This window comes from Lucilia cuprina, chromosome 6, assembly GCF_022045245.1.
Source record: "Lucilia cuprina isolate Lc7/37 chromosome 6, ASM2204524v1, whole genome shotgun sequence".
NCBI classification, from domain to species: Eukaryota; Metazoa; Arthropoda; class Insecta; order Diptera; family Calliphoridae; genus Lucilia; species Lucilia cuprina.
The window spans coordinates 58,282,808-58,306,175 of NC_060954.1; the positions used below are offsets into that span (position 1 = coordinate 58,282,808).

At 29.9% G+C, this 23,368-nt stretch overlaps 3 protein-coding genes across 4 annotated transcripts; 2 read left to right on the plus strand and 1 right to left on the minus strand.

Moving 5' to 3' along the window:
* Positions 1-220: 220 nt before the first annotated feature.
* LOC111681713 (39S ribosomal protein L34, mitochondrial) lies at positions 221-701 on the plus strand. Its single transcript, XM_023443601.2, has 2 exons — positions 221-380; positions 451-701. The coding sequence occupies exons 1-2, from the start codon at positions 358-360 to the stop codon at positions 671-673; spliced, it is 246 nt and encodes an 81-aa protein (XP_023299369.2). The 5' UTR covers positions 221-357; the 3' UTR covers positions 674-701.
* A 16-nt stretch (positions 702-717) lies between these two features.
* On the minus strand, positions 718-5,961 carry LOC111681707 (MATH and LRR domain-containing protein PFE0570w). Its single transcript, XM_023443595.2, has 4 exons — positions 4,090-5,961; positions 1,368-3,564; positions 1,156-1,304; positions 718-1,089 (listed from the first exon to the last, which is right to left on the minus strand). Exons 1-4 carry the CDS (start codon positions 5,828-5,830, stop codon positions 827-829), a joined length of 4,350 nt encoding a protein of 1,449 aa, XP_023299363.2. The 5' UTR covers positions 5,831-5,961; the 3' UTR covers positions 718-826.
* Positions 5,962-8,997: 3,036 nt separating this feature from the next.
* On the plus strand, positions 8,998-20,411 carry LOC111681716 (ras-like GTP-binding protein Rho1). 2 transcript variants are annotated; one of them, XM_046955049.1, is made up of 5 exons: positions 8,998-9,296; positions 10,548-10,708; positions 17,535-17,684; positions 19,980-20,060; positions 20,132-20,411. In XM_046955049.1, exons 2-5 carry the CDS (start codon positions 10,553-10,555, stop codon positions 20,321-20,323), a joined length of 579 nt encoding a protein of 192 aa, XP_046811005.1. In that variant the 5' UTR covers positions 8,998-9,296; positions 10,548-10,552; the 3' UTR covers positions 20,324-20,411. The 2 variants fall into 2 exon arrangements, with proteins under 2 accessions (XP_046811005.1, XP_046811004.1); XM_046955048.1 differs by lacking the exon at positions 8,998-9,296 and adding an exon at positions 10,292-10,462.
* The last annotated feature ends 2,957 nt before the right edge of the window (positions 20,412-23,368 follow it).

Below are 23,368 nucleotides of genomic sequence, written 5' to 3' on the forward strand. Positions count from 1 at the left end.
AAAAAAATAAAATTTATAGAAAAAATTATTTTCTAAAAGAATTATCACTAAAAATTAGTATAAAAATGCAATTTTTTTACTAAGAAATTTAATTTTTCCTTAAAAATTCTTTTTATCGCAAAAAATATGAATTGTCACTTTTGCCAATAAGATTTATCGATATTTTGTATTTTTTGGTTTTTTTCTCAAAATTGCCATGTCTAGTATTAACTACTCTGTTGTGAATTTCACTGAACATACTTCAAACAGCTGTTTGGCTTCTTGTTCTTCCTATCCATTGCATGTGAAGCGATTACCGCAGCACAAAAATTATTAATTTTAGAATTAAAAATACAAAATTTATCAAAAGAATAAAATATGTTTACGAATATTCTACACAAGTAAGTTGAGCAAATGTTTACTTAATTATATTACAATTAAAAACACACTTTTCATTCATTTTTATGGCAGAACCTGCGCCGCTCTTAGCAACTATGGACAAATGATGTTTACCCGTGAGGCCCATGTCTTTAATAGAGCTGTGCTGAAATGTAAAGTTCGTTGTCATTTTCCCAAGCCGCGCGAAGTAAAACGTATTAAGGTGCACGGTTGGGAGGCACGGATGTCCACCGAAGGTGGTCGCCGTGTCTTAATGAGACGCATTTTGAAGGGACGTTATGATTTGGCACATTAGAGAAGAAATTTGTTGGTTGAAAAATAATGAAAAAACACGTTAAGTTTTTAATTTTAAAAATTAAAATTGTTTTTTATTTAATAAATTAAATATATTCCTTACAAAAAGAAAACGAAACAAAAAAATAACTAAAAAGTAAAAAAGAGGAACTTTTCAATCTAACGTTTTATGTTTGCCCGTCAGAAATTTACGTGGACGATGATAGATTTGTTTAATCGCTTTTGAAGCATTCGCTGCTATGGTATTATAAACAAATGGAGCTGTATTTTTGACTCGCCAACCCTGATTAGTAAAAATTGAAGTGGGTAAAGGCATTTCGCCTAAAGCCAAACAGTTAACCTCTTTTAGTTGGTTGTAAGGTAGAGCGGGTATAAGATACACTTGCTGAACATGGAAATCAATGGCTCTTACAACACCTAGAAGAAGAAAATGATTAAATACAAAGGATTTATATAGAAAGTATTACATTAAAGCACACTTACCAATGCCTAGACATTTTAAAGGTTTGTCATCATCCTGATGATGACACAAATAGACTAGATTTGCTTCAGCTGATTTAGCCAACTCTTCCTTAGACACGAAGCCGTTATTTTCCATGAGATTGACAATTTTTAATTCATTTAAAGAAGCACTTTAAAGATACAATTTTGTTATTCATAATAATAAAACAAAGGTCAATTTATTAATAACTTACCTTAAAGGTTTAATATCTGTTAACCATTCCGCATGACCCTGGAGCGCTTGACTTAGACGGGCCAATAGCATGGCATAACGTATATCTTTGGCACTCATCTCCCATTCCTTTTGATAACGTGATTCTTGTTGAACAGCCGATTGCCAAACGTGTAAACGATAATTTGGTATCTCTCCATCTTGCTCTGAGAACATAATGCGCGGCACTTGACTCAGAACATGAGCATGTAAAATGCTATCAAAATTATTAATCTCCTTAGAACTTTGTAATTGTATTAGATCGGTTAGGGGGAGTTCTTGGGCTATAGCTGAAATAAGCTCTAAGCCAAAACCTTTATTATAACCCATTGTATTTATTAACCAGGGCATATTGTTGTAAGCTTCTTGGCTCTTGCAGTGAGCAATCAATGCACGTACTGCTGCCATATACTTATAAGCACATAAAGCTATATTGGTGTGTCCCACGGCAAAGGATATTTCTGGCTGCATATTAAGCATAAAGCCGGGACCTAATAGGGGTTGTTCCACTACGGTGCATGAAACTGTTTGAGGTACAAACACTTCGGGTTGTCCTATATCCAAATCAATTAAAAGTACTTTTTGTGGCAAAAGACGATTGATCAAGTATCTTAAAAGCGTAGATTTGCCCACACTTTTACCACCAACCAGCATGACACGAGATTTATTAGTTATATTAATTTGCTGCCACTGTTGGGGCAAACGTAAACATTTCTGTTCCTGCACCGAAGTGTTAATCATGCAACGCAATAGATATTCCGTATTATAAAGTGGACGTTCGTTATTGATGTTATTAATGTTAGGAAAGACATTTTCATTCATGAATTTTTTAAATTGTTGTACCAATTTTTTCCTGCCCTCATTGCGTTTAAGCAAAACTACAGCATCAGTTTCATGCTGATAGTTGTCGTTTATGGCTTTCAAATCATTTAAAGCGAAATGTTGTTCAAATGATTTTAATGTTTGCTCCAAGTTTTCCTTGTTTTGTTTATTCCTTACACTAGAGGGTGAAATTTCTATTTGACTACAGCCTCTAGGAGAAAATATTTCAACTTCCGAATTTACTTTTAGATCATGGCCATAGACTTGCACATTACCAGCTAATAAAGTTAAACGTATGGTGCCGTATAAATAAAAAGGATCTTTAAGTAAAACTATTACCGAATTGGAATCCAAAGCATTAAAAAATTTTGTTTTATAGTCAACTAGACTTTGTCCCGTAGATTTCACCACTTTGTTGGGCTGTTGTTCTTCTTGTGCTTCTAATATCTTAACATTTTGTTGAATTTCTTCGACATTTGCTTCTTTAACTGCTATAGGTTTAGGTTCAGTTTCAACTTGCATTTCTTGTTCCATTAGATTACTTCTTTCTTTAGTTGATTTATTAGTTAGTATGTTAATTTTATTTTCTTTTACATCATCCAACATTTGGAATAACTTCTTATTTATAATCGTTGTACTTAAAATACTGCTTTTAGTTTTTAAGTCCACATTTTCATAAAGTTTTAAAGAAGGTATTTGTTTGATATCATCATTTAATTTAATATCAGTGTGATCTTCGGTTTTATCAGCCTTTCTTTCACATTCATAACCGGTAGCATCAATTACATCAACTTTATGTTTTTTATTCCAAATATTTTCATCAATACTATAATCACTTTCAGTGTCATCTGGGCCTCTATTTAGATACTTTTCATTGATATCTTGTGATAGCAAAGAATCAGCATCGTCGGAATTTATTTCAGTATATTCACTACCAAGACTTCCATCATCCATATCGTCGTTATGTTCATACTCTTCCATTGATTCATCATCGTAATTTTGTTCCTCTTCTAATTCATCTTCTACTTCTCCATCATCTTCATCATCTGTTTCTTCATTTGGATTATATAATTGAAAGCCATCTTCATCGACTATTGGCACTAGTTTTGGACAATCTTCCGTGTCACTGTTTATTGTTGTTTCTCTTGTTATTGTCTCCTCCTTTTTGTGGAATGTTAGTGTTTTTAAAGATTTCTCTTCGTATTTTAATTTTAATAATTCTTCTTTTTCATATCCCTTTGGCTGGTTTATAATTTTAACTGTATTCTGTTCTTCAATCTCAATTATTTGGGCGTCTTCGTTTTCACTATCAAAGGATACATTATGTTCGGGTTTTAAGTCATGTTTGGTGGCTGTTCCTATAATAAGAGAAGAATATTTTAAATATTGTGGAATTAATTTGTACAACTTTTTCATTTTTTTGATCAAAAGTTGTTATTTTTGCAAAAAAAAAATGAGAAGAGCTTTTTATTGATAAAAGCTCTTTCTGGGTTTCATATAAAATCTTATTTTAAAAGCTTTTTATAGCTAATCTTTTGACAAGAACTTTTATTAAGAAAAAGCTGTAAGCTAATTTTAAAAGCTTTTTATAGCTAATCTTTTGACAAGAACTTTTATAAAGGAAAAGCTTTAAGCTGAGGTTTTAAAGGTAAAAAATTTTTGAAAGCTTTTCATAGCTAATCTTTTGATAAGAACTGACAAGAAATGAAAAAGCTTTAAGCTTAGGTTTTAATAGCAGAAAACTTTCGGAAAGCTTTTAAAAATTTTTTTTTTTTTTTAAACTTTTAAAATCTTTTTTGAAGAGCTTTTTATGAAAAAAAAATAGTTTAGATTAAGTCTTTTTCTTTTTCAGAAATAAACGTTTAAAAAAAACTTTTCTTTACCTCTATGTATAATCAAATCTTCAGGAATATGTTTCGGCAACTCATAGTCATCATCATCTTCTACATCATGGAAATCATACGAGCTATTGTTATAATTTGAAGAATAATCATCTTCACTGTCCATTGAATAATTATAACTATCTTCATCCTCTTCATAATCATTTTCATCAAAATCTGAATAGTCTTCCTCCTCCTCCTCTTCCTCGTCATCCCCCGAATCACTATAGTAATCATCATAGTCCTCACTATCGTAATATTCCTCTTCACTACCCATAGATTCATTATTTTCATATTGTTCTAGTTGTGTTTGGGAATCTCCATTAAATGCTTCTTCCGGCGTTAAATCTTCGGAATTTATTTCCATTATACTAATATCATCATCGTCATCATCATCTTCCTCATAGCTACTGTTTTCTTCTTTATTCCAATAGTTCCATTCCATATCATCTTCTTCCTCATTGTCTGTATCAAAATCACCACCCATTACGCAGCCTGTCATGCCATTAATATCGAATTTATCTTCAGCTTCACTATCATCATCTAATTCATTCTGTAAATTAGAGCATAACGAGACATGAGTAATGTTCTTGTCTTGAGGTTTCTTGACTTTTATCTGATTGGATTTTTTACTAGTATTTTGCTTTGTCTCCTTAGATGCATTTGCCAATTTGGGTTTTTTCTTTGTTGTAATAGTATCCTCTTCCTTTAATGAGTTTTCCGAAGCAGCACGTTTCTTGGCTTTCTTCTTTTGATTGTTATTCATCTTAGTTTCAACATTATTACCAGTGGAGTTATTTTTCTTTTTTATGGGAGTTTGTTGTTGAACTTGAGATTTTTGTTGAGATTTATTAGTGGACTCTGCTAATGTTTTCTTCACATTTTCCTTTGCAGTTTTAGGCTTTTGTTTTAAATCATTTTTAACTTTATTGGTCATTTCCTTTTCAATTTTATGCTGTTGTGGTTGCTTTAATTTCTTTTTATTCTTACTAATAGTTTCCTTTTCCATCTCTTGCTTTGGCGGATTTTGGCTTGACTGCTTTTTGTTCGTAGTGATCGTTTTCTTTTCAATTCCTTTCTGTGATGGACTTTGCTGCAATGGCTTATTATTTTTACTGGTCTTCTCTTTTTCTTTTTCTTTTCGTTTCGAATCCTTTTTGTTGTTATTGGTTTTTTCTACATTTTTTGTTTTGGTGTTAGGAGAGTTTTTAGCATTCGTCTTTTTATTCATGACTTTATTCAATTTTTCTTGTTCAACTATTTTTGTACTTTTAGCTTTAATTTGTTGCTTTGTGGGGGAGTTTTTAGTGTTTTCCTTTTCAGTCTTTGTTATTGGGAAATTTTGTGGTTTATTCTTTAACTTAGTCACTTTTAGTTTGGTTTTATTTTCTCCAAACGTTACATTTTCATTTTCTACAGATGTTTTCTTGGGGCTTTTAACAAAACCATTTTGTTTGCTGCAGTCATCTATCGTGGAACTTTTATTTTGAACTGGCTGCTGTTTCTTTAAGTTCTTAGTTACGGTTTTTGTTTGATTTTCTTTTAATTTATCACCCTTAACTTGTTGCTTCTTCTGTCCCTCGATCAGTTGTTCCTTTATCTGATTAATTTTAGGCTGTTTATTCTTTTTCATTTTTATAGGCTTACCGGCTCCAGACTCTTCTAGATATTCTTGTCTTTGAAACAGTTTTTGTAATCTTTTTCTTAATTTCTCTTTTTCCTGAGGTGATGTTATGCTTGGCATTTTTTCTTTAGAAAACTATTAAAAGGTTTTTATTCCTTTATATCGAATAATTTTAATTATTACAAATGATGAAAATAATTTAAAAACAAGAACGTGCACCATTCGAATTGATAAACAAAAAGTAGCACATGTTACCAGAGCCCTGCGCCGACAAATATTAACGACGACGGCGACTGACACTAAATATGTCGGCGGCAGCTTAAAATCGACTGTAAGCCGGCTAAGTTTTCAACCAAGATATATTAATTATAAGGTAGTGTTATCAGAACAGCTGATCGTTTTTTGCTACTATGTTCATTTTTCGCCGTGGTGTAGAATTAAGTCAAACTTTGTTTACATTTTGTAAATGTCAAACTTTGTTTTCATTTTGTTAATGTCAAATTTGTGATTAAAGTGAAATTGTGTGATTAAAGACAAAATTTATGCTGTTAAATTCGTTTAAGTTTTAAAACCAATAATAATACTACACGAAATTAGTTTTATTTTTAAAAACATCAAATTAAATTACAAACAGATTCAAATTTATAAACATTTTTTGTTTAACAAAAATTCGCTTAGATTTATTTGTCAGCTGTTTTTGACATTTTTCCCTGATAGCCAATTCGCCTTCAAGTGCAGGCACAATGTCAAACTACATATAAAAAAATATAACCAATTCGCTCGGTATTCTGAATTCGCCGATGACTCTACCTTATAAAATTAATATACCTTGATCTAAACCAACCGACATCTAAACATACATAACGAAAAACAGAGAAAAACAAAAACAACAGCATCCAAAAATACAAAAAAAATACACAGCTGAATAAAACCAAATACATCTACACACACATGTACATCTTTTTCTAATAAACAGTGTTGTTGTTGCTTTTTTAACAAAGCATGAAAAAATATGACTTTTTTGATGAAATTTTCAGAGGTTGTCTCGGAATTTTGCTCATATTTCCGTTATATACCGACCGATTTTGCTGATTTAGATAGCGATCTTCTCGAAAGCATGTCTAACAGAATTATTGAAGATTCGGACCTCGCCGATATCTGGGGTCCTCTAAAAACTGATTTCAACAGACAAACAGACGGACAAGGCTTAATCGACTCCGCTATCTATAAGGATCCAGATTATATTATAAAAACTATATTATAGAAATTACAAACGGAATGACAAACTTATATATACCCTTCTCACGAAGGTGAAGGGTATAAAAATAAAGATATTAAAATTTCTGAGGGAAATATATTCTGAATTAAATAATGTTTGTTTCAAACGAAAAATTCTATTCCGGCAGCTTAATTTGCAAAATTTATGTAAGTGCCTTAAGTTAAGTAAAACTTAATTCTTTTGTGAAAAATAAACATAAGAAAGTACATATTCATGAAAATATTATATTACGAATGAATGAATATTTGTTGTGAATGGATTATACTACTCCGGCGGAGTAATTTTCAAAATTTGGCCATAATGTGTAGCAGCCGCCGGACGGGTAAATACCTCATATGGGTTTTGTTATAGAAAGCATTCCGGAACAGACTTTTTTTAGTTAATCTCTTTATCTACATAGTGTATATATAAAACAATATTGTTTAATTTGTTAACATTTAATAAATTTCAAAATAAAGCCATAACGTGGAAGTCAGCTACCGCCAGCCGGAAAAATACTTCATATGCGTTTCTTAATATTAAGTGTTCCGGAAAAGATTTTTTTATTTAATCACGTTATCTACACAATTTTAATATAAAATATAAAACAATATTGTATAATATGTTAACATTTAATAGAAAACATATTTTTCTTAAATAACATATTTGTATAAATACCAATTATGCCAATATTTAAATAAAATGATATTTGTTAACGAGATGCTTGGTATTTTCAGATTTTTTACATAAATAATTCAAAATATTAACGAAGTTTTTCTCTGTTTAACGGACATTTTTAAATATAAAAATGTAAACAATAACAAGTTTTGACAGCAAGGAAAACTAGATGAATTAAGAAAAAAATTATCAGCTGATTGTTTAACACAACCTTATATGAAAGCGCCTTGAATCTTACGTAGCTCAAAGTTTGTTATTGTTTACATTTTTATATTTAAAAAATGTCCGTTAAACGGAGAAAAACTTCGTTAACCGCCTTGTCTATACCCCAGCAAAATTACGTACATCAATACCCAACATACTTGAGTATGTCATACAATTTATATGGCTACTTCATATTTTTATACATTTCTAGTCTATAATTCAGATAATTATTAAAACTAATTTAATAAAACATTTGTATATATAAATTAAATAGTTTTGATCATAAACCATGAATCTTAGCAATTTCTTTTAAAGTTTTCTTATTGCTTTCCTATTATCATATGCAAAAAACTTAAAAAAATGTCTTCATAACGTATAATGTACATTAAGCAGAATTTGACTTCAAGAAGCTATTACTCAGTGACCGGGAAAGATAATTGAACAAAACTTTTTATATATTATATATTAGGGTGTATAAAATCGATTAGCATTAAAAATTTTTTCTATTAAATGTTAACATTCACCACCAAATTAAAATTCACCATCAAATCTAGTAAACACACTTCCACACAATGCATTAGGGTTCTATATGTAGTTGACTTTTTGCATTTTATGAAATGTCGATTTTTCGACTTTTTTTATTTAATTAAAAGTCGACTTTAAGACTCTTCGACTATAAGTATTTTATAAATAGTCGACTTTTCGACTTTTTCCGACTTATCGACCTTTTTTGACTTATCGACTTTTTTCGAATTTTATTAACAAAGTCGACTTTTCGACCTTTTTCACAGACGATAGTCGAGTTATCGACTTTCTTGGAACAAAATAGTCTTTTTTCGACAAAAAGTCGATTGTTCGATTATACAAAAGTCGATTTATAGAACCCTAGTTACAATATACATGATATTGCTTTGAGGTCTGGCAACACTTTAATTATTTTTACCTTGTGAAAGTTAACTTCTCTATTACATGTACTACAAAAGTTGCAATAAATATTATTTTGTATTATTCATATGTTTGATTATCCGAAAGTAAATTTGTAATACAAGAATGAAACTAATATAGAAATATTTTGTAAATATCGCATTCCTTTTTCCACCTCTGGTTTTTTGCACAGTCTGGCAATACTACTTTGAATATACGCCATTTTCTTTTTTTCTTCGTACAACATCGGACGTCAAGGCGTTGTCATCATAATTTTTCAGTAGACTTTTGCATGAGAAGAAGAAAATCCAAAATTTTTTATTTAATTTATTTAAAACAAAAAAAAGTGCTTAAAATTAAAACAAATTGCAAAATAGTTTTGAAAAAACAAATTGGAAACTTCTCTTTCAAAAAAAATTACAGCAAATAAACGAAATTGTGTTAAAATATTAACTAAAAAAACTGAAACAGATTTCTTTTTCTTCGTTTTACGAAAGGAAATCAAACAAATATATAAAAAATGTAGGTACCAAAGAAATTAAAAAAAGTATAATCTAAAATTTTATAACGTTTGCCTGGAAAACAAAGAATGTTTAAAATTAAAAAATAGAGGAAAACATTTCTGGTTATTTGTGCGTATTGGAAAATAGTTATATTTGTTTAAAAAATTTAAAGAGAAGAAAAGTTAAAATATGATGATTTGTGTATATGTGTGGATCATGTGTGTGCGTGTGTTTAATAAGAAATAAAACAACAATAAAAATTGAATGATTAAGGTGGAATGTATACATACGGTTTTTTGTATTTTCTTTTCAACAGTCATAAGGGTTGTGTGAGGGGAGGGAGCAGAAGAAAGGGCAAATTCATACACAGGGTGTTGCCGCCTGCTCTTTGTAGTCATATAATTTATCGTCATTTTGAAGTAAAGATTATTATTAAAAGTTTTAATTATTAAAATAAAACCAAGATTATAACTAAAAATAAATTGAAAAGTTTAACATAATATGCAATAATTCATGTGTTTTCGGTTATATTTAATTTAGTTCATTTGCAGACAACTAGTGGAACGGTTGTGTTGTTAAAATTCTTACAATTAGCAAATAAAAAACGAAAATAATTAAAATAAATAAAAAAATACGAAAAAAACTTCGTCTTCGTCAAGTAATACGTCAACCTTAAAACAAACACACGCACACACATAACCAATCATCATCATCACCATCGAACTGTGTGTAAAGCAGAATGAAGATGATGACAAAAGAGACATTTATTTGGAAATAAATTGTAAACAAAAAAAATACAAATTGTATTTTGCTGGACCAAATCGAACCAGAAAGAGACAATGAAAGGGAACTAACAATAAAAGTCACAATTAAGGAGCGAGCACCAATATAACGTTTATTTTGTGTCTCATTTTTTCCTTTCTCTTTTGTCATCGTCTCGTAATAAAGGTGTTTCAACAGAGTTACCATATAAAAGTGAAAAACGTCAAAAATTACGCTGTTGTGTTGTAATAAAATAAATTTCAGTCAAGAGATTTTACAAAAAAGTGATTTAAACATATTTTAAGAAAAAAAATTGTAATATTTCAAGTTGAACTTTTTGCAGCAACAATTTTGTTGTAGTTAATAATAGTTCAAAAATACAATAGAAAAAAATGCCTTTATTTTCATCATGTTTTCCTGACAGTGGGTGTTCTTTGTTTTCTTTTCTTTTTTGAAATTATTTACGAAATATCTACATAAATACAAATTTTTTTCGTTTTTCTTTCAGAACCAATGACGACGATTCGCAAAAAGTTGGTTATTGTTGGCGATGGTGCCTGTGGTAAAACCTGCTTATTGATTGTCTTTAGCAAAGATCAATTTCCCGAAGTTTATGTACCCACTGTATTTGAAAATTATGTGGCCGACATTGAAGTAGATGGCAAACAGGTAAGGAGCAATTTTCTACATTATTATACTTGCATTTAATATGTTTTTTTAAATCAACTATTTTGTCCAATGTAAGATCAAAGTAAAAAAATAGTTTTTTTTATAAAAAATCGAAAAGTTAAAAGAAATTTGATATTAAAAATTACAAAATGTATAAATTTATATATTTTTCGTATGAGTATATATATGTACATAGTTAATAGTATAGGATTCCTACACGTTTTGACTATATACCAATTTTGCTGAACTAGAACTGAACTATATCTGAAATAGAACTGAACTAGAACTGAACTAGAACTGAACTAGAACTGAACTAGAACTGAACTAGAACTGAACTAGAACTGAACTAGAACTGAACTAGAACTGAACTAGAACTGAACTAGAACTGAACTAGAACTGAACTAGAACTGAACTAGAACTGAACTAGAACTGAACTAGAACTGAACTAGAACTGAACTAGAACTGAACTAGAACTGAACTAGAACTGAACTAGAACTGAACTAGAACTGAACTAGAACTGAACTAGAACTGAACTAGAACTGAACTAGAACTGAACTAGAGCTGAACTAGAACTGAACTAGAACTGATATAAAACTGATATAAAACTGAAATAGAGCACTAACATATTCGCTACTATTAGTAACTTACTAATTTTAGAAAATGAAGAAATGATTTTTAGACTAAATTTCTCCAGAAATATTTTACAAAACTTTCAAAAACAATTAAATCTCGATTCCAATAAAACATTTTCAATAATAAACATTCTTATAAAGATGTAAATCTCTTAAATGTGAAAAATACGTTTTTTATACTAAAAAAACATTTAATTGGTGTTAGATGGACCGCGGGTGACAGAGGCATAGCCTTAGTAGTCATCGTTGCTTTAGCTTTATATACTATATTAAAGCACTTTCAACAATATAAACATCTAAAGTACAAAGAAAATTGGAAATGAAATAAAAAAAAACAATCACACACAGAAATAATACAAAATAAAGAAATGCGCAGACAACTTTATTCAAATGCGGTTGTTTAACTAGACATTAAATAAAATTATGAATATACTAGAGAGATCACTCACTCACTACAGCTCACAAGATCCAAAACAAATATAACATGAAAAAGAACAATTAAGAAGAGGGAAGCTGAACTGAAAAGGGAAAATGAATTTTTGCGAGGGGATTCTTTTTTATGTAAAAAAAAAATAAGTAAACAAAGAGGTAGTGTGATGCATTTAAAAACTATTATTATTTTTATTAAAAATTTATATAAAATATTATTATAATGTTCTACAAAAATTTACTATTATTTGGTTTTACTTTACTTTTGTTATGACTAGGTTAAGTGCTTTTTTGTTTGTTTTTGTTAAAGCAATTGAGTCATAACTAATTTCTATTAACTTTATCAAAAATTAAACAAAACCGCATAAATTTCCCCCTCTAACATACAAAAATAAACAACAACAGCTGTAGTTGATCTTTTTCATTAGAACTACAAAGAGTAATATCTACTAACAAAGAGAGTGAGTGAGAGAGAAATTTTAAATGTGTTTTTTTTTAGATTCATCAATATTCAATTGTATCAAATAAAATATTGCTAAAATAGAACTACATATTGATTTTTTTGTAATTAATGAAAAGTTTATCAAATATTTGTAAAATTTTACTACGTTTTCATCTGTTTTGTAAATATAATACCTGGTATTTTTTGTTTACTTTAATTTAACAAAAAAAAAAAAAAAGACATGCGAATCATGACTTCATTTTTTAACTTTTTTTTTTTTGCTTTTCTTTTGGTTTCGTCAAGACGACACGAAATTGTGTGTGGTATAAGTTTGAGGAATGTTTTTAAGTGTTTAATAATACGTAATCCCATCGAATTGAGATTTTCAAACGTTACGGAATGTTTATAAATGAAATTCTGTTTTTTTTTTTTTCAAGTTATTACTATAATGTTTCTAGTATTTTAAATTAAATTATTCTACTAAATTTAAGGATGTCCGTCTAGTTTACGATTCATATAGATATATAACTCAATGAAGATAATTGTTAGGGATAGTTTTAAGTTAAGTCTCCACAGAACTGTTTTTTTAAAGGTTATACACTTAATTTTTCCTAATTGTTCTAATGAAAAAAAATTTTTTCCTAAACAAAACTAAGATAAGTTGTGGTATTTTTTCGTAAACTTTTAATTTTTTTCTTTTCTTCTCTTTGATTGTTGAAAAGTTGTTGATTTATGATTATTAAAATCCTTGATTTGAAATTAAGACAAGTATAAAAAATTAAACATTGTGGTTTTTTGTTTACAGTTTTTTAAATATTTATCAATTAGAAAATTAAAGAGTATTCTTAGATTAAATTAAAATGGAATGCCAGATTTTTACAAATACATTTTGAAAAAGCGAGTTTTGAATGAAAAATGATGTTATAAATAAGTTATCCAGTTTTTAATGAATTCTGTGTCTAGTTAGGTATTGTTCAATTTCATTTGAGACTAGTTCATTTTTAGTTCAGTTCTATTTCAGTTCTAGTTCAGTTATAGTTCCGTTCTAGTTCTAGTTCAGTTCTAGTTCAGTTCTAGTTCAGTTCTAGTTCAGTTCTAGTTCAGTTCTAGTTCAGTTCTAGTTCAGTTCTACTTCAGTTCTAGTTCAGTTCTGGTTCAGTTCTAGTACAGTTCTAGTTCAGTTCTAGTTCAGTTCTAGTTCAGTTCTAGTTCAGTTCTAGTTCAGTTCTAGTTCAGTTCTAGTTCAGTTCTAGTTCAGTTCTAGTTCAGTTCTAGTTCAGTTCTAGTTCAGTTATAGTTCAGTTCTAGTTCAGTTCTAGTTCAGGTTTGGTTCAGTTCTAGTTCAGTTCTAGTTCAGTTCTAGTTCAGTTCTATTTCAGTTCTAGTTCAGTTCTAGTTCAGTTCTAGTTCAGTTCTAGTTCAGTTCTAGTTCAGTTCTAGTTCAGTTCTAGATCAGTTCTAGTTCAGTTCTACTTCAGTTCTAGTTCAGTTCTAGTTCAGTTCTAGTTCAGTTCTAGTTCAGTTCTAGTTCAGTTCTAGTTCAGCTCTAGTTCAGTTCTAGTTCAGTTCTAGTTCAGTTCTAGTTCAGTTCTAGTTCAGTTCTAGTAAAGTTCTAGTTCAGTTCTAGTTCAGTTCTAGTTCAGTTCTAGTTCAGTTCTAGTTCAGTTCTAGTTCAGTTCTAGTTCAGTTCTAGTTCAGTTCTAGTTCAGTTCTAGTTCAGTTCTAGTTTAGTTCTAGTTCAGTTCTAGTCCAGTTCTAGTTCAGTTCTAGTTCAGTTCTAGTTCAGTTCTAGTTCAGTTCTAGTTCAGTTCTAGTTCAGTTCTAGTTCAGTTCTAGTTCAGTTCTAGTTCAGTTCTAGTTCAGTTCTAGTTCAGTTCTAGTTCAGTTCTAGTTCAGTTCTAGTTCAGTTCTAGTTCAGTTCTAGTTCAGTTCTAGTTCAGTTCTAGTTCAGTTCTAGTTCAGTTCTAGTTTAGTTCTAGTTCAGTTCTAGTTCAGTTCTAGTTCAGTTCTGGTTCAGTTCTAGTACAGTTCTAGTTCAGTTCTAGTTTAGTTCTAGTTCAGTTCTACTTCTAATTCAGTTCCTGTTCTAGTTCTAGTTCAAGTTCAGTTCTAGTTCAGTTCTAGTTCAGTTCTAGTTCAGTTCTAGTTCAGTTCTAATTCAGTTCTAGTTCAGTTCTAGTTCAGTTCTAGTTCAGTTCTAGTTCAGTTCTAGTTCAATTCTAGTTCAGTTCTAGTTCAGTTCTAGTTCAGTTTTAGTTCAGTTCTAGTTCAGTTCTAGTTCTAGTTCAGTTCTAGTTCAGTTCTAGTTCAGTTCTAGTTCAGTTCTAGTTCAGTTCTAGTTCAGTTCTAGTTCAGTTCTAGTTCAGTTCTAGTTCAGTTCTAGTTCAGTTCTAGTTCAGTTCTAGTTCAGTTCTAGTTCAGTTCTAGTTTAGTTCTAGTTCAGTTCTAGTTCAGTTCTAGTTCAGTTCTGGTTCAGTTCTAGTACAGTTCTAGTTCAGTTCTAGTTTAGTTCTAGTTCAGTTCTACTTCTAATTCAGTTCCTGTTCTAGTTCTAGTTCAAGTTCAGTTCTAGTTCAGTTCTAGTTCAGTTCTAGTTCAGTTCTAGTTCAGTTCTAATTCAGTTCTAGTTCAGTTCTAGTTCAGTTCTAGTTCAGTTCTAGTTCAGTTCTAGTTCAATTCTAGTTCAGTTCTAGTTCAGTTCTAGTTCAGTTTTAGTTCAGTTCTAGTTCAGTTCTAGATCGGTTCTAGTTCAGTTCTAGTTCAGTTCTAGTTCAGTTCTAGTTCAGTTCTAGTTCAGTTCTAGTTCAGTTCTAGTTCAGTTCTAGTTCAGTTCTAGTTCAGTTCTAGTTCAGTTCTAGTTCAGTTCTAGTTCAGTTCTAGTTCAGTTCTAGTTCAGTTCTAGTTCAGTTCTACTTCAGTTCTAGTTCAGTTCTGGTTAAGTTCTAGTACAGTTCTAGTTCAGTTCTAGTTCAGTTCTAGTTCAGTTCTAGTTCAGTTCTAGTTCAGTTCTAGTTCAGTTCTAGTTCAGTTCTAGTTCAGTTCTAGTTCAGTTCTAGTTCAGTTCTAGTTCAGTTCTAGTTCAGTTCTAGTTCAGTTCTAGTTCAGTTCTAGTTCAGTTCTAGTTCAGTTCTAGTTCAGTTCTAGTTCAGTTCTAGTTCAGTTCTAGTTCAGTTCTAGTTCAGTTCTAGTTCAGTTCTAGTTCAGTTCTAGTTCAGTTCTAGTTCAGTTCTAGTTCAGTTCTAGTTCAGTTCTAGTTCAGTTCTAGTTCAGTTCTAGTTCAGTTCTAGTTTAGTTCTAGTTCAGTTCTAGTTCAGTTCTAGTTCAGTTCTGGTTCAGTTCTAGTACAGTTCTAGTTCAGTTCTAGTTTAGTTCTAGTTCAGTTCTACTTCTAATTCAGTTCCTGTTCTAGTTCTAGTTCAAGTTCAGTTCTAGTTCAGTTCTAGTTCAGTTCTAGTTCAGTTCTAGTTCAGTTCTAGTTCAGTTCTAGTTCAGTTCTAGTTCAGTTCTAGTTCAGTTCTAGTTCAGTTCTAGTTCAGTTCTAGTTCAGTTCTAGTTCAGTTCTAGTTCAGTTCTAGTTCAGTTCTAGTTTAGTTCTAGTTCAGTTCTAGTTCAGTTCTAGTTCAGTTCTGGTTCAGTTCTAGTACAGTTCTAGTTCAGTTCTAGTTTAGTTCTAGTTCAGTTCTACTTCTAATTCAGTTCCTGTTCTAGTTCTAGTTCAAGTTCAGTTCTAGTTCAGTTCTAGTTCAGTTCTAGTTCAGTTCTAGTTCAGTTCTAATTCAGTTCTAGTTCAGTTCTAGTTCAGTTCTAGTTCAGTTCTAGTTCAGTTCTAGTTCAATTCTAGTTCAGTTCTAGTTCAGTTCTAGTTCAGTTTTAGTTCTACTTCTAATTCAGTTCCTGTTCTAGTTCTAGTTCAAGTTCAGTTCTAGTTCAGTTCTAGTTCAGTTCTAGTTCAGTTCTAGTTCAGTTCTAGTTCAGTTCTAGTTCAGTTCTAGTTCAGTTCTAGTTCAGTTCTAGTTCAGTTCTAGTTCAGTTCTAGTTTAGTTCTAGTTCAGTTCTAGTTCAGTTCTAGTTCAGTTCTGGTTCAGTTCTAGTACAGTTCTAGTTCAGTTCTAGTTTAGTTCTAGTTCAGTTCTACTTCTAATTCAGTTCCTGTTCTAGTTCAAGTTCAGTTCTAGTTCAGTTCTAGTTCAGTTCTAGTTCAGTTCTAGTTCAGTTCTAGTTCAGTTCTAGTTCAGTTCTAATTCAGTTCTAGTTCAGTTCTAGTTCAGTTCTAGTTCAGTTCTAGTTCAGTTCTAGTTCAATTCTAGTTCAGTTCTAGTTCAGTTCTAGTTCAGTTTTAGTTCAGTTCTAGTTCAGTTCTAGATCGGTTCTAGTTCAGTTCTAGTTCAGTTCTAGTTCAGTTCTAGTTCAGTTCTAGTTCAGTTCTAGTTCAGTTCTAGTTCAGTTCTAGTTCAGTTCTAGTTCAGTTCTAGTTCAGTTCTAGTTCAGTTCTAGTTCAGTTCTAGTTCAGTTCTAGTTCAGTTCTAGTTCAGTTCTAGTTCAGTTCTAGTTCAGTTCTAGTTCAGTTCTAGTTCAGTTCTAGTTCAGTTCTAGTTCAGTTCTAGTTCAGTTCTAGTTCAGTTCTAGTTCAGTTCTAGTTCAGTTCTAGTTCAGTTCTAGTTCAGTTCTAGTTCAGTTCTAGTTCAGTTCTAGTTCTAGTTCAGTTCAGTTCTAGTTCTTTTCTAATACAGTTCTAGTTCAGTTCTAATTCTAGTCTATACTTCAGTTCCAGTTTCGTAAGAAATAAGCACTTACTTGCTTAGTTTTCAACTGTTAAAATAAAACGTTTTAAATTTCTTAATACATACACTAACTACTTCACTTTATTGCATTCATTACCTCTCTCCCTTTCTACCACTTTTTTATTTATTTATTTGTTACCAATGATGTGATGATTAATAATTATGGTATTTCCTCTTTAATTGCCAATATTCCAGAATATAAAACAAAACATGAAACGATAAAAAGTTGTATGTGCTCAACAGCCATTTCGTAGATGTATGTAATTTATTTCTACATACAAACAGAAATATATTTAGATACATATATATATTTATTTATTTATTTATAGCTACATATATATCATTTTATTATTTATTTATTTACTATCTTAGTCTGATGAGTATTGATTTTTATTATGATTTTCTTATCTTTTTGTTAAAATAAGCAGTTAAACACATCAATAAAATGAATCAATTAATTTAAGCAAGTTTAAAAATTTAAAATTAAATTTTAAGTGTAAATATGTATTTAACTGTTTTTGTTGTTTTTTTTTAATTTTTAGGTTGAGCTGGCCTTATGGGATACAGCTGGTCAAGAGGATTATGACAGACTTCGACCACTCAGTTATCCAGATACAGATGTTATTTTAATGTGTTTCTCTGTTGATTCACCTGATTCATTAGAAAATATTCCTGAAAAATGGACACCAGAGGTAAAAATTTTAAATATAGACTAGACTTGGTAATAGACTGGACTATAGACTAGAATATAGAATATATTATAGACTAGATTATAAAGTTGACTATAGACTAGACTATAGACTAGACTATGGACTAGACTATAGACTAGACTATAGACTAGACTATAGACTAGACTATAGACTAGACTATAGACTAGACTATAGACTAGACTTCAGACTAGACTATAGACTAGACTATAGACTAGACTATAGACTAGACTATAGACTAGACTATTGACTAGACTAGACTATAGAGTAGACTATAGAGTAGACTATAGAGTAGACTATAGAGTAGACTATAGAGTAGACTATAGACTAGACTATAGACTAGAATATAGACTAGACTATACACTAGACTATAGACTAGACTATAGACTAGACTATAGACTAGACTATAGACTAGACTATAGACTAGACTATAGACTAGACTATAGACTAGACTATAGACTAGACTATAGACTAGACTATAGACTAGACTATAGACTAGACTATAGACTAGACTATAGACTAGACTATAGACTAGACTATAGACTAGACTATAGACTAGACTATAGGCTTGACTATAGACTAGACTATAGACTAGACTATAGACTAGACTATAGACTAGACTATAGACTAGACTATAGACTAGACTATAGACTAGACTATAGACTAGACTATAGACTAGACTATAGACTAGACTATAGACTAGACTATAGACTAGACTATAGACTAGACTATAGACTAGACTATAGACTAGACTATAGACTAGACTTTAAACTAGACTATAGACTAGACTATAGACTAGACTATAGACTAGACTATAGACAAGACTATAGACTAGACTATAGACTAGAATATAGACTAGACTATAGACTAGACTATAGACTAGACTATAGACTAGACTATAGACTAGACTATAGACTAGACTATAGACTAGACTATAGACTAGACTATAGACTAGACTATAGACTAGACTATAGACTAGACTATAGACTAGACTATAGACTAGACTATAGACTAGACTATAGACTAGACTATAGACTAGACTATAGTCTATACTATAGACTAGACTATAGACTAGACTATAGTCTATACTATAGACTAGACTATAGACTAGACTATAGACTAGACTATAGACTAGACTATAGACTAGACTATAGACTAGACTATAGACTAGACTATAGACTAGACTATAGACTAGACTATAGACTAGACTATAGACTAGACTATAGACTAGACTATAAACTAGACTTTAGACTAGACTATAGACTAGACTATAGACTAGACTTTAGACTAGACTATAGACTAGACTATAGACTAGACTATAGACTAGACTATAGACTAGACTATAGACTAGACTATAGACTAGACTATAGACTAGACTATAGACTAGACTATAGACTAGACTATAGACTAGACTATAGACTAGACTATAGACTAGACTATAGACTAGACTATAGACTAGACTATAGACTAGACTATAGACTAGACTATAGACTAGACTATAGACTAGACTATAGACTAGACTATAGACTAGACTATAGACTAGACTATAGACTAGACTATAGACTAGACTATAGACTAGACTATAGACTAGACTATAGACTAGACTATAGACTAGACTATAGACTAGACTATAGACTAGACTATAGACTAGACTATAGACTAGACTATAGACTAGACTATAGACTAGACTATAGACTAGACTATAGACTAGACTATAGACTAGACTATAGACTAGACTATAGACTAGACTATAGACTAGACTATAGACTAGACTATAGACTAGACTATAGACTAGACTATAGACTAGACTATAGACTAGACTATAGACTAGACTATAGACTAGACTATAGACTAGACTATAGACTAGACTATAGACTAGACTATAGACTAGACTATAGACTAGGCTATAGACTAGACTATAGACTAGACTATAGACTAGACTATAGACTAGACTATAGACTAGACTATAGACTAGACTATAGACTAGACTATAGACTAGACTATAGACTAGACTATAGACTAGACTATAGACTAGACTATAGACTAGACTATAGACTAGACTATAGACTAGACTATAGACTAGACTATAGACTAGACTATAGACTAGACTATAGACTAGACTATAGACTAGACTATAGACTAGACTATAGACTAGACTATAGACTAGACTATATACTAGACTATATACTAGACTATAGACTAGATTAGACTAGACTATAGACTAGACATTTAGTGCTTTTTTTGATTTTAATAATAATTTTCTCTTGATTTTCATTACAGGTTAAGCACTTTTGTCCAAATGTTCCCATCATTTTGGTGGGCAACAAAAAGGATTTGAGAAATGATCCTAATACTATCCGGGTAAGTTTTAATAACAGCAACACAAAGGAAAAATATATTAAACATTTTTAATTTTTTTTTTTTATTTTCAGGATCTTTCAAAAATGAAACAGGAACCAGTCAAGCCGCAAGAAGGTCGTGCTATGGCTGAAAAAATTAATGCCTTTGCTTATTTGGAATGTTCGGCCAAGTCCAAGGAGGGTGTACGAGAAGTCTTCGAAACAGCTACTAGAGCTGCATTGCAAGTTAAAAAGAGGAAGAGGACCAAATGCCATTTGCTCTAAAAGAGTTCATACAACAACAACAACTAAACAAACAAAAACAGAAAAAAAACAACAACTACCAACAGCAACAACAACAACAAAAAGAAAATTTACTTCTAATACAAAAACAACAACAAAATCAACACACAACATATAATTAAACAGCACATGGAAACATTTATCAACAAAAATTAATAAAAGAACTTCAAGGAGAATGATTTTTTTTTTTAAATATGTAATTTAATTGAGAAAAAACGTGTTACATTTTTTGTTTTGTTTTTTATTATTTAACTAAACCGCTATTTACATTTATGTTTTCATAAATATTTTATGATTCCAAAATTTAGGTTTTCGTTTTCGCTTTTATTTTAACAAATATTTAATTTTTAACAAACAACCATAAGAAAACACAAGTAAAAAGGGAAGTTTTAAAAGAAAAATTTAAATTATTTTTTATTTATGCATAAAAGAAAGGTAAATCCAAAAAAAAGCAACAAACAACACATTACACATATAAAAAAGAAAAAAGTGAAAAGAAATTTTTTTTTGCAAATCATAAAATAATTTATAAAATTACGCATACAAACAAACATACTAACTACATTTATATATAAAATATAAACACCTCAAACAAACAAACAAAAAAAAGGTACTGCTTCGACTGTTTTTTTATTTTTATTTTAATTAAAATTAAAAAAAAAAAAATTTTGTCATTTAACAGCAAACAAGTAGAATTTGTATATTTTTATAATAAAAATAAATTTTTTAAATTTTATTTTTATTAACCACCTATTATACAAAACTTACTTGTTTTGCTTCATTGTCATTGTCGTCGTCGTTGTACTTGTACTTGTATGTGTAAACAACTATTTTTCGTAAAAAGTAAAAGAAAAAAACAAATAATAATAAATTACTAAATAAAAAAACATAAAAAAATAAATGTCTAACATGTGTAAACGTTTCTCCATTTAGAAAGAAGATAAAAAAAACAAAATTCTACACAAAATAACTGATATTTTTTTAAAAAAAATAAATAAACAATTTAAATATTTACATTTAAACAACCGCCAATATATATATTTAAAAACAAAACAACAACAACTACAACAATTACCACAAATAATGCATTCATATTTTTTCTTAATAAAAAAAAATAAACAAAAACACTTTAAGAAGTAAAACAAAAAAATTTAAAAAAATCAATAAAATCAAATAAATTTTTTTCTTAAAAAAAAACTTTGTAAAAAATATTAATTAAAAAAAATTCATTAACACCTTCAAAAAAAAAACAAAACAAAAAAAAACTATTTATATAAACACTATTTTTATTATAAAAATATCTGCTTTTTTTATAAATTTTATTATTTAAACAAATTTTTTTAAATGATTGTGCTGTTTTACATTTTAGTTTTTTATATACAACAACAATTTTTGTGTGTCTTATTAAAAATTTACTCTCCCCCTTTTCCTTTTTTTCGGTTTCGCTTTTTATTACATTTTTTTCTTTTGTTTTTTTTTAATATCAAATAATTTTTATTTTGAGTTTTTTTTTTCTACTTCTTCATAATCAGTGTAATAAAGTTGGTGTTTGTTTTATTTTATTTTTTTTAATTTAATACAAAAAAAAAGAAAATCATTTCAAAAATATAAAAAATTCTTTAAAAAAAAAACATTTTTTTATATTATGCTTTATGCGTAATATTCCTTACAATAAAAACAAAAAATATTTTACTAATACATACATATTATATAATAAAAAAAAAATACAAAAACAAAACAAACTATAAAAAAAACATAAAAAATCAAATAAAAAATAAATAAAAAAATTAAAATGTGTTTTATTTTTTTGAAATATGGCAACGTTTTGTTTCAATATTTAGACTATTGTCGGTATTGCAGACTTAAAATTACTGCCTGTAATACATGCAGGACTATTCACCCCTATTCTGAGTTCCCACGACAATTGGATATTCGCTCCGGAACGACCCGAGTCATACTCGGACAAAGATTGTCAACCCAGCGACAGCCAGCGACTATCGGCCACAGCCAAGCTGTTACAACAACAACCCCTATTCTGCATTTCCATTACGTTTACGCATTCAGTTACGCAATGATCGAAAAATAGTATTCCAACAAAAAACTGAATCGTAAGAAAAAGATAAAGCAATTCCAGTTAGTTTCAATGCTTTACGAATTGCGATTCTGCGTTACCATCATATATACGTTTTTGTAAGTTGTTGTTTATATGGCGGAGAGTCGAATCGAAATGCAGAATACCAAAGTTGCCATACGGAGAAAATTTTAATTAAATTCAAATAGGGGCCATTATCCCAAACTGAATTAGACAATAGAAAAGATTACAGACTAGATTAGGGAATATATTATATGGACAAGACTAGACTTTACACCATACTTTAGACTAGACTACAGACTGGACTATAGACTATACACTAGACTAAAGACTATACTATAGATTTGTCTATAGGTTAGTATGTAGATTAGACAATAGACTAGACTATAGACTTGACAAAACTCTAGACTATAGACTAGACTATATATCAAAATAGGCTATAGACTTAACTATAGACTAGTCTATAGATTAGACGTTAGACTAGACTATAGACTTGACTAAAGACTAGATTATAGACTACACTATAGGCTAGATTAAATAATATAATAACGACTAGACTGTATGCTAGACTACAGATTAGACTAAAGATTAGACTATAGACTAGAATATAGACTAGAATATAGACTAGGCTATAGACTAGACTATAGACTAGACTATAGACTAGACTATAGAATAGCCTATAGACTAGCCTATAGACTAGCCTATAGACTAGCCTATAGACTAGCCTATAGACTAGCCTATACACTAGCCTATAGACTAGACTATAGACTAGACTATAGACTGGCCTATAGACTAGACTATAGACTAAACTATAGACTAGACTATAGACTAAACTATAGACTAGACTATAGACTAGACTATAGACTAGACTATAGACTAGACTATAGACTAGACTATATACTAGACTATAGACTAGACTATAGACTAGACTATAG

Coding starts and splice junctions, on each gene's coding strand:
- LOC111681713 (XM_023443601.2), top strand. CDS start 358: ATGTTTACGAATATTCTACACAA. Junction 381..450: donor TTTACGAATATTCTACACAA/GTAAGTTGAGCA, acceptor TTTTTATGGCAG/AACCTGCGCCGCTCTTAGCA.
- LOC111681707 (XM_023443595.2), bottom strand. CDS start 5,830: ATGCCAAGCATAACATCACCTCAGGAAAAAGAGAAATTAAGAAAAAGA. Junction 1,305..1,367: donor ACAGATATTAAACCTTTAAG/GTAAGTTATTAA, acceptor GTATCTTTAAAG/TGCTTCTTTAAATGAATTAA. Junction 1,090..1,155: donor TTTAAAATGTCTAGGCATTG/GTAAGTGTGCTT, acceptor TTCTTCTTCTAG/GTGTTGTAAGAGCCATTGAT.
- LOC111681716 (XM_046955048.1), top strand. CDS start 10,432: ATGCCTTTATTTTCATCATGTTTTCCTGACA. Junction 10,463..10,547: donor TTCATCATGTTTTCCTGACA/GTGGGTGTTCTT, acceptor TTTTTCTTTCAG/AACCAATGACGACGATTCGC. Junction 10,709..17,534: donor TTGAAGTAGATGGCAAACAG/GTAAGGAGCAAT, acceptor TTTAATTTTTAG/GTTGAGCTGGCCTTATGGGA.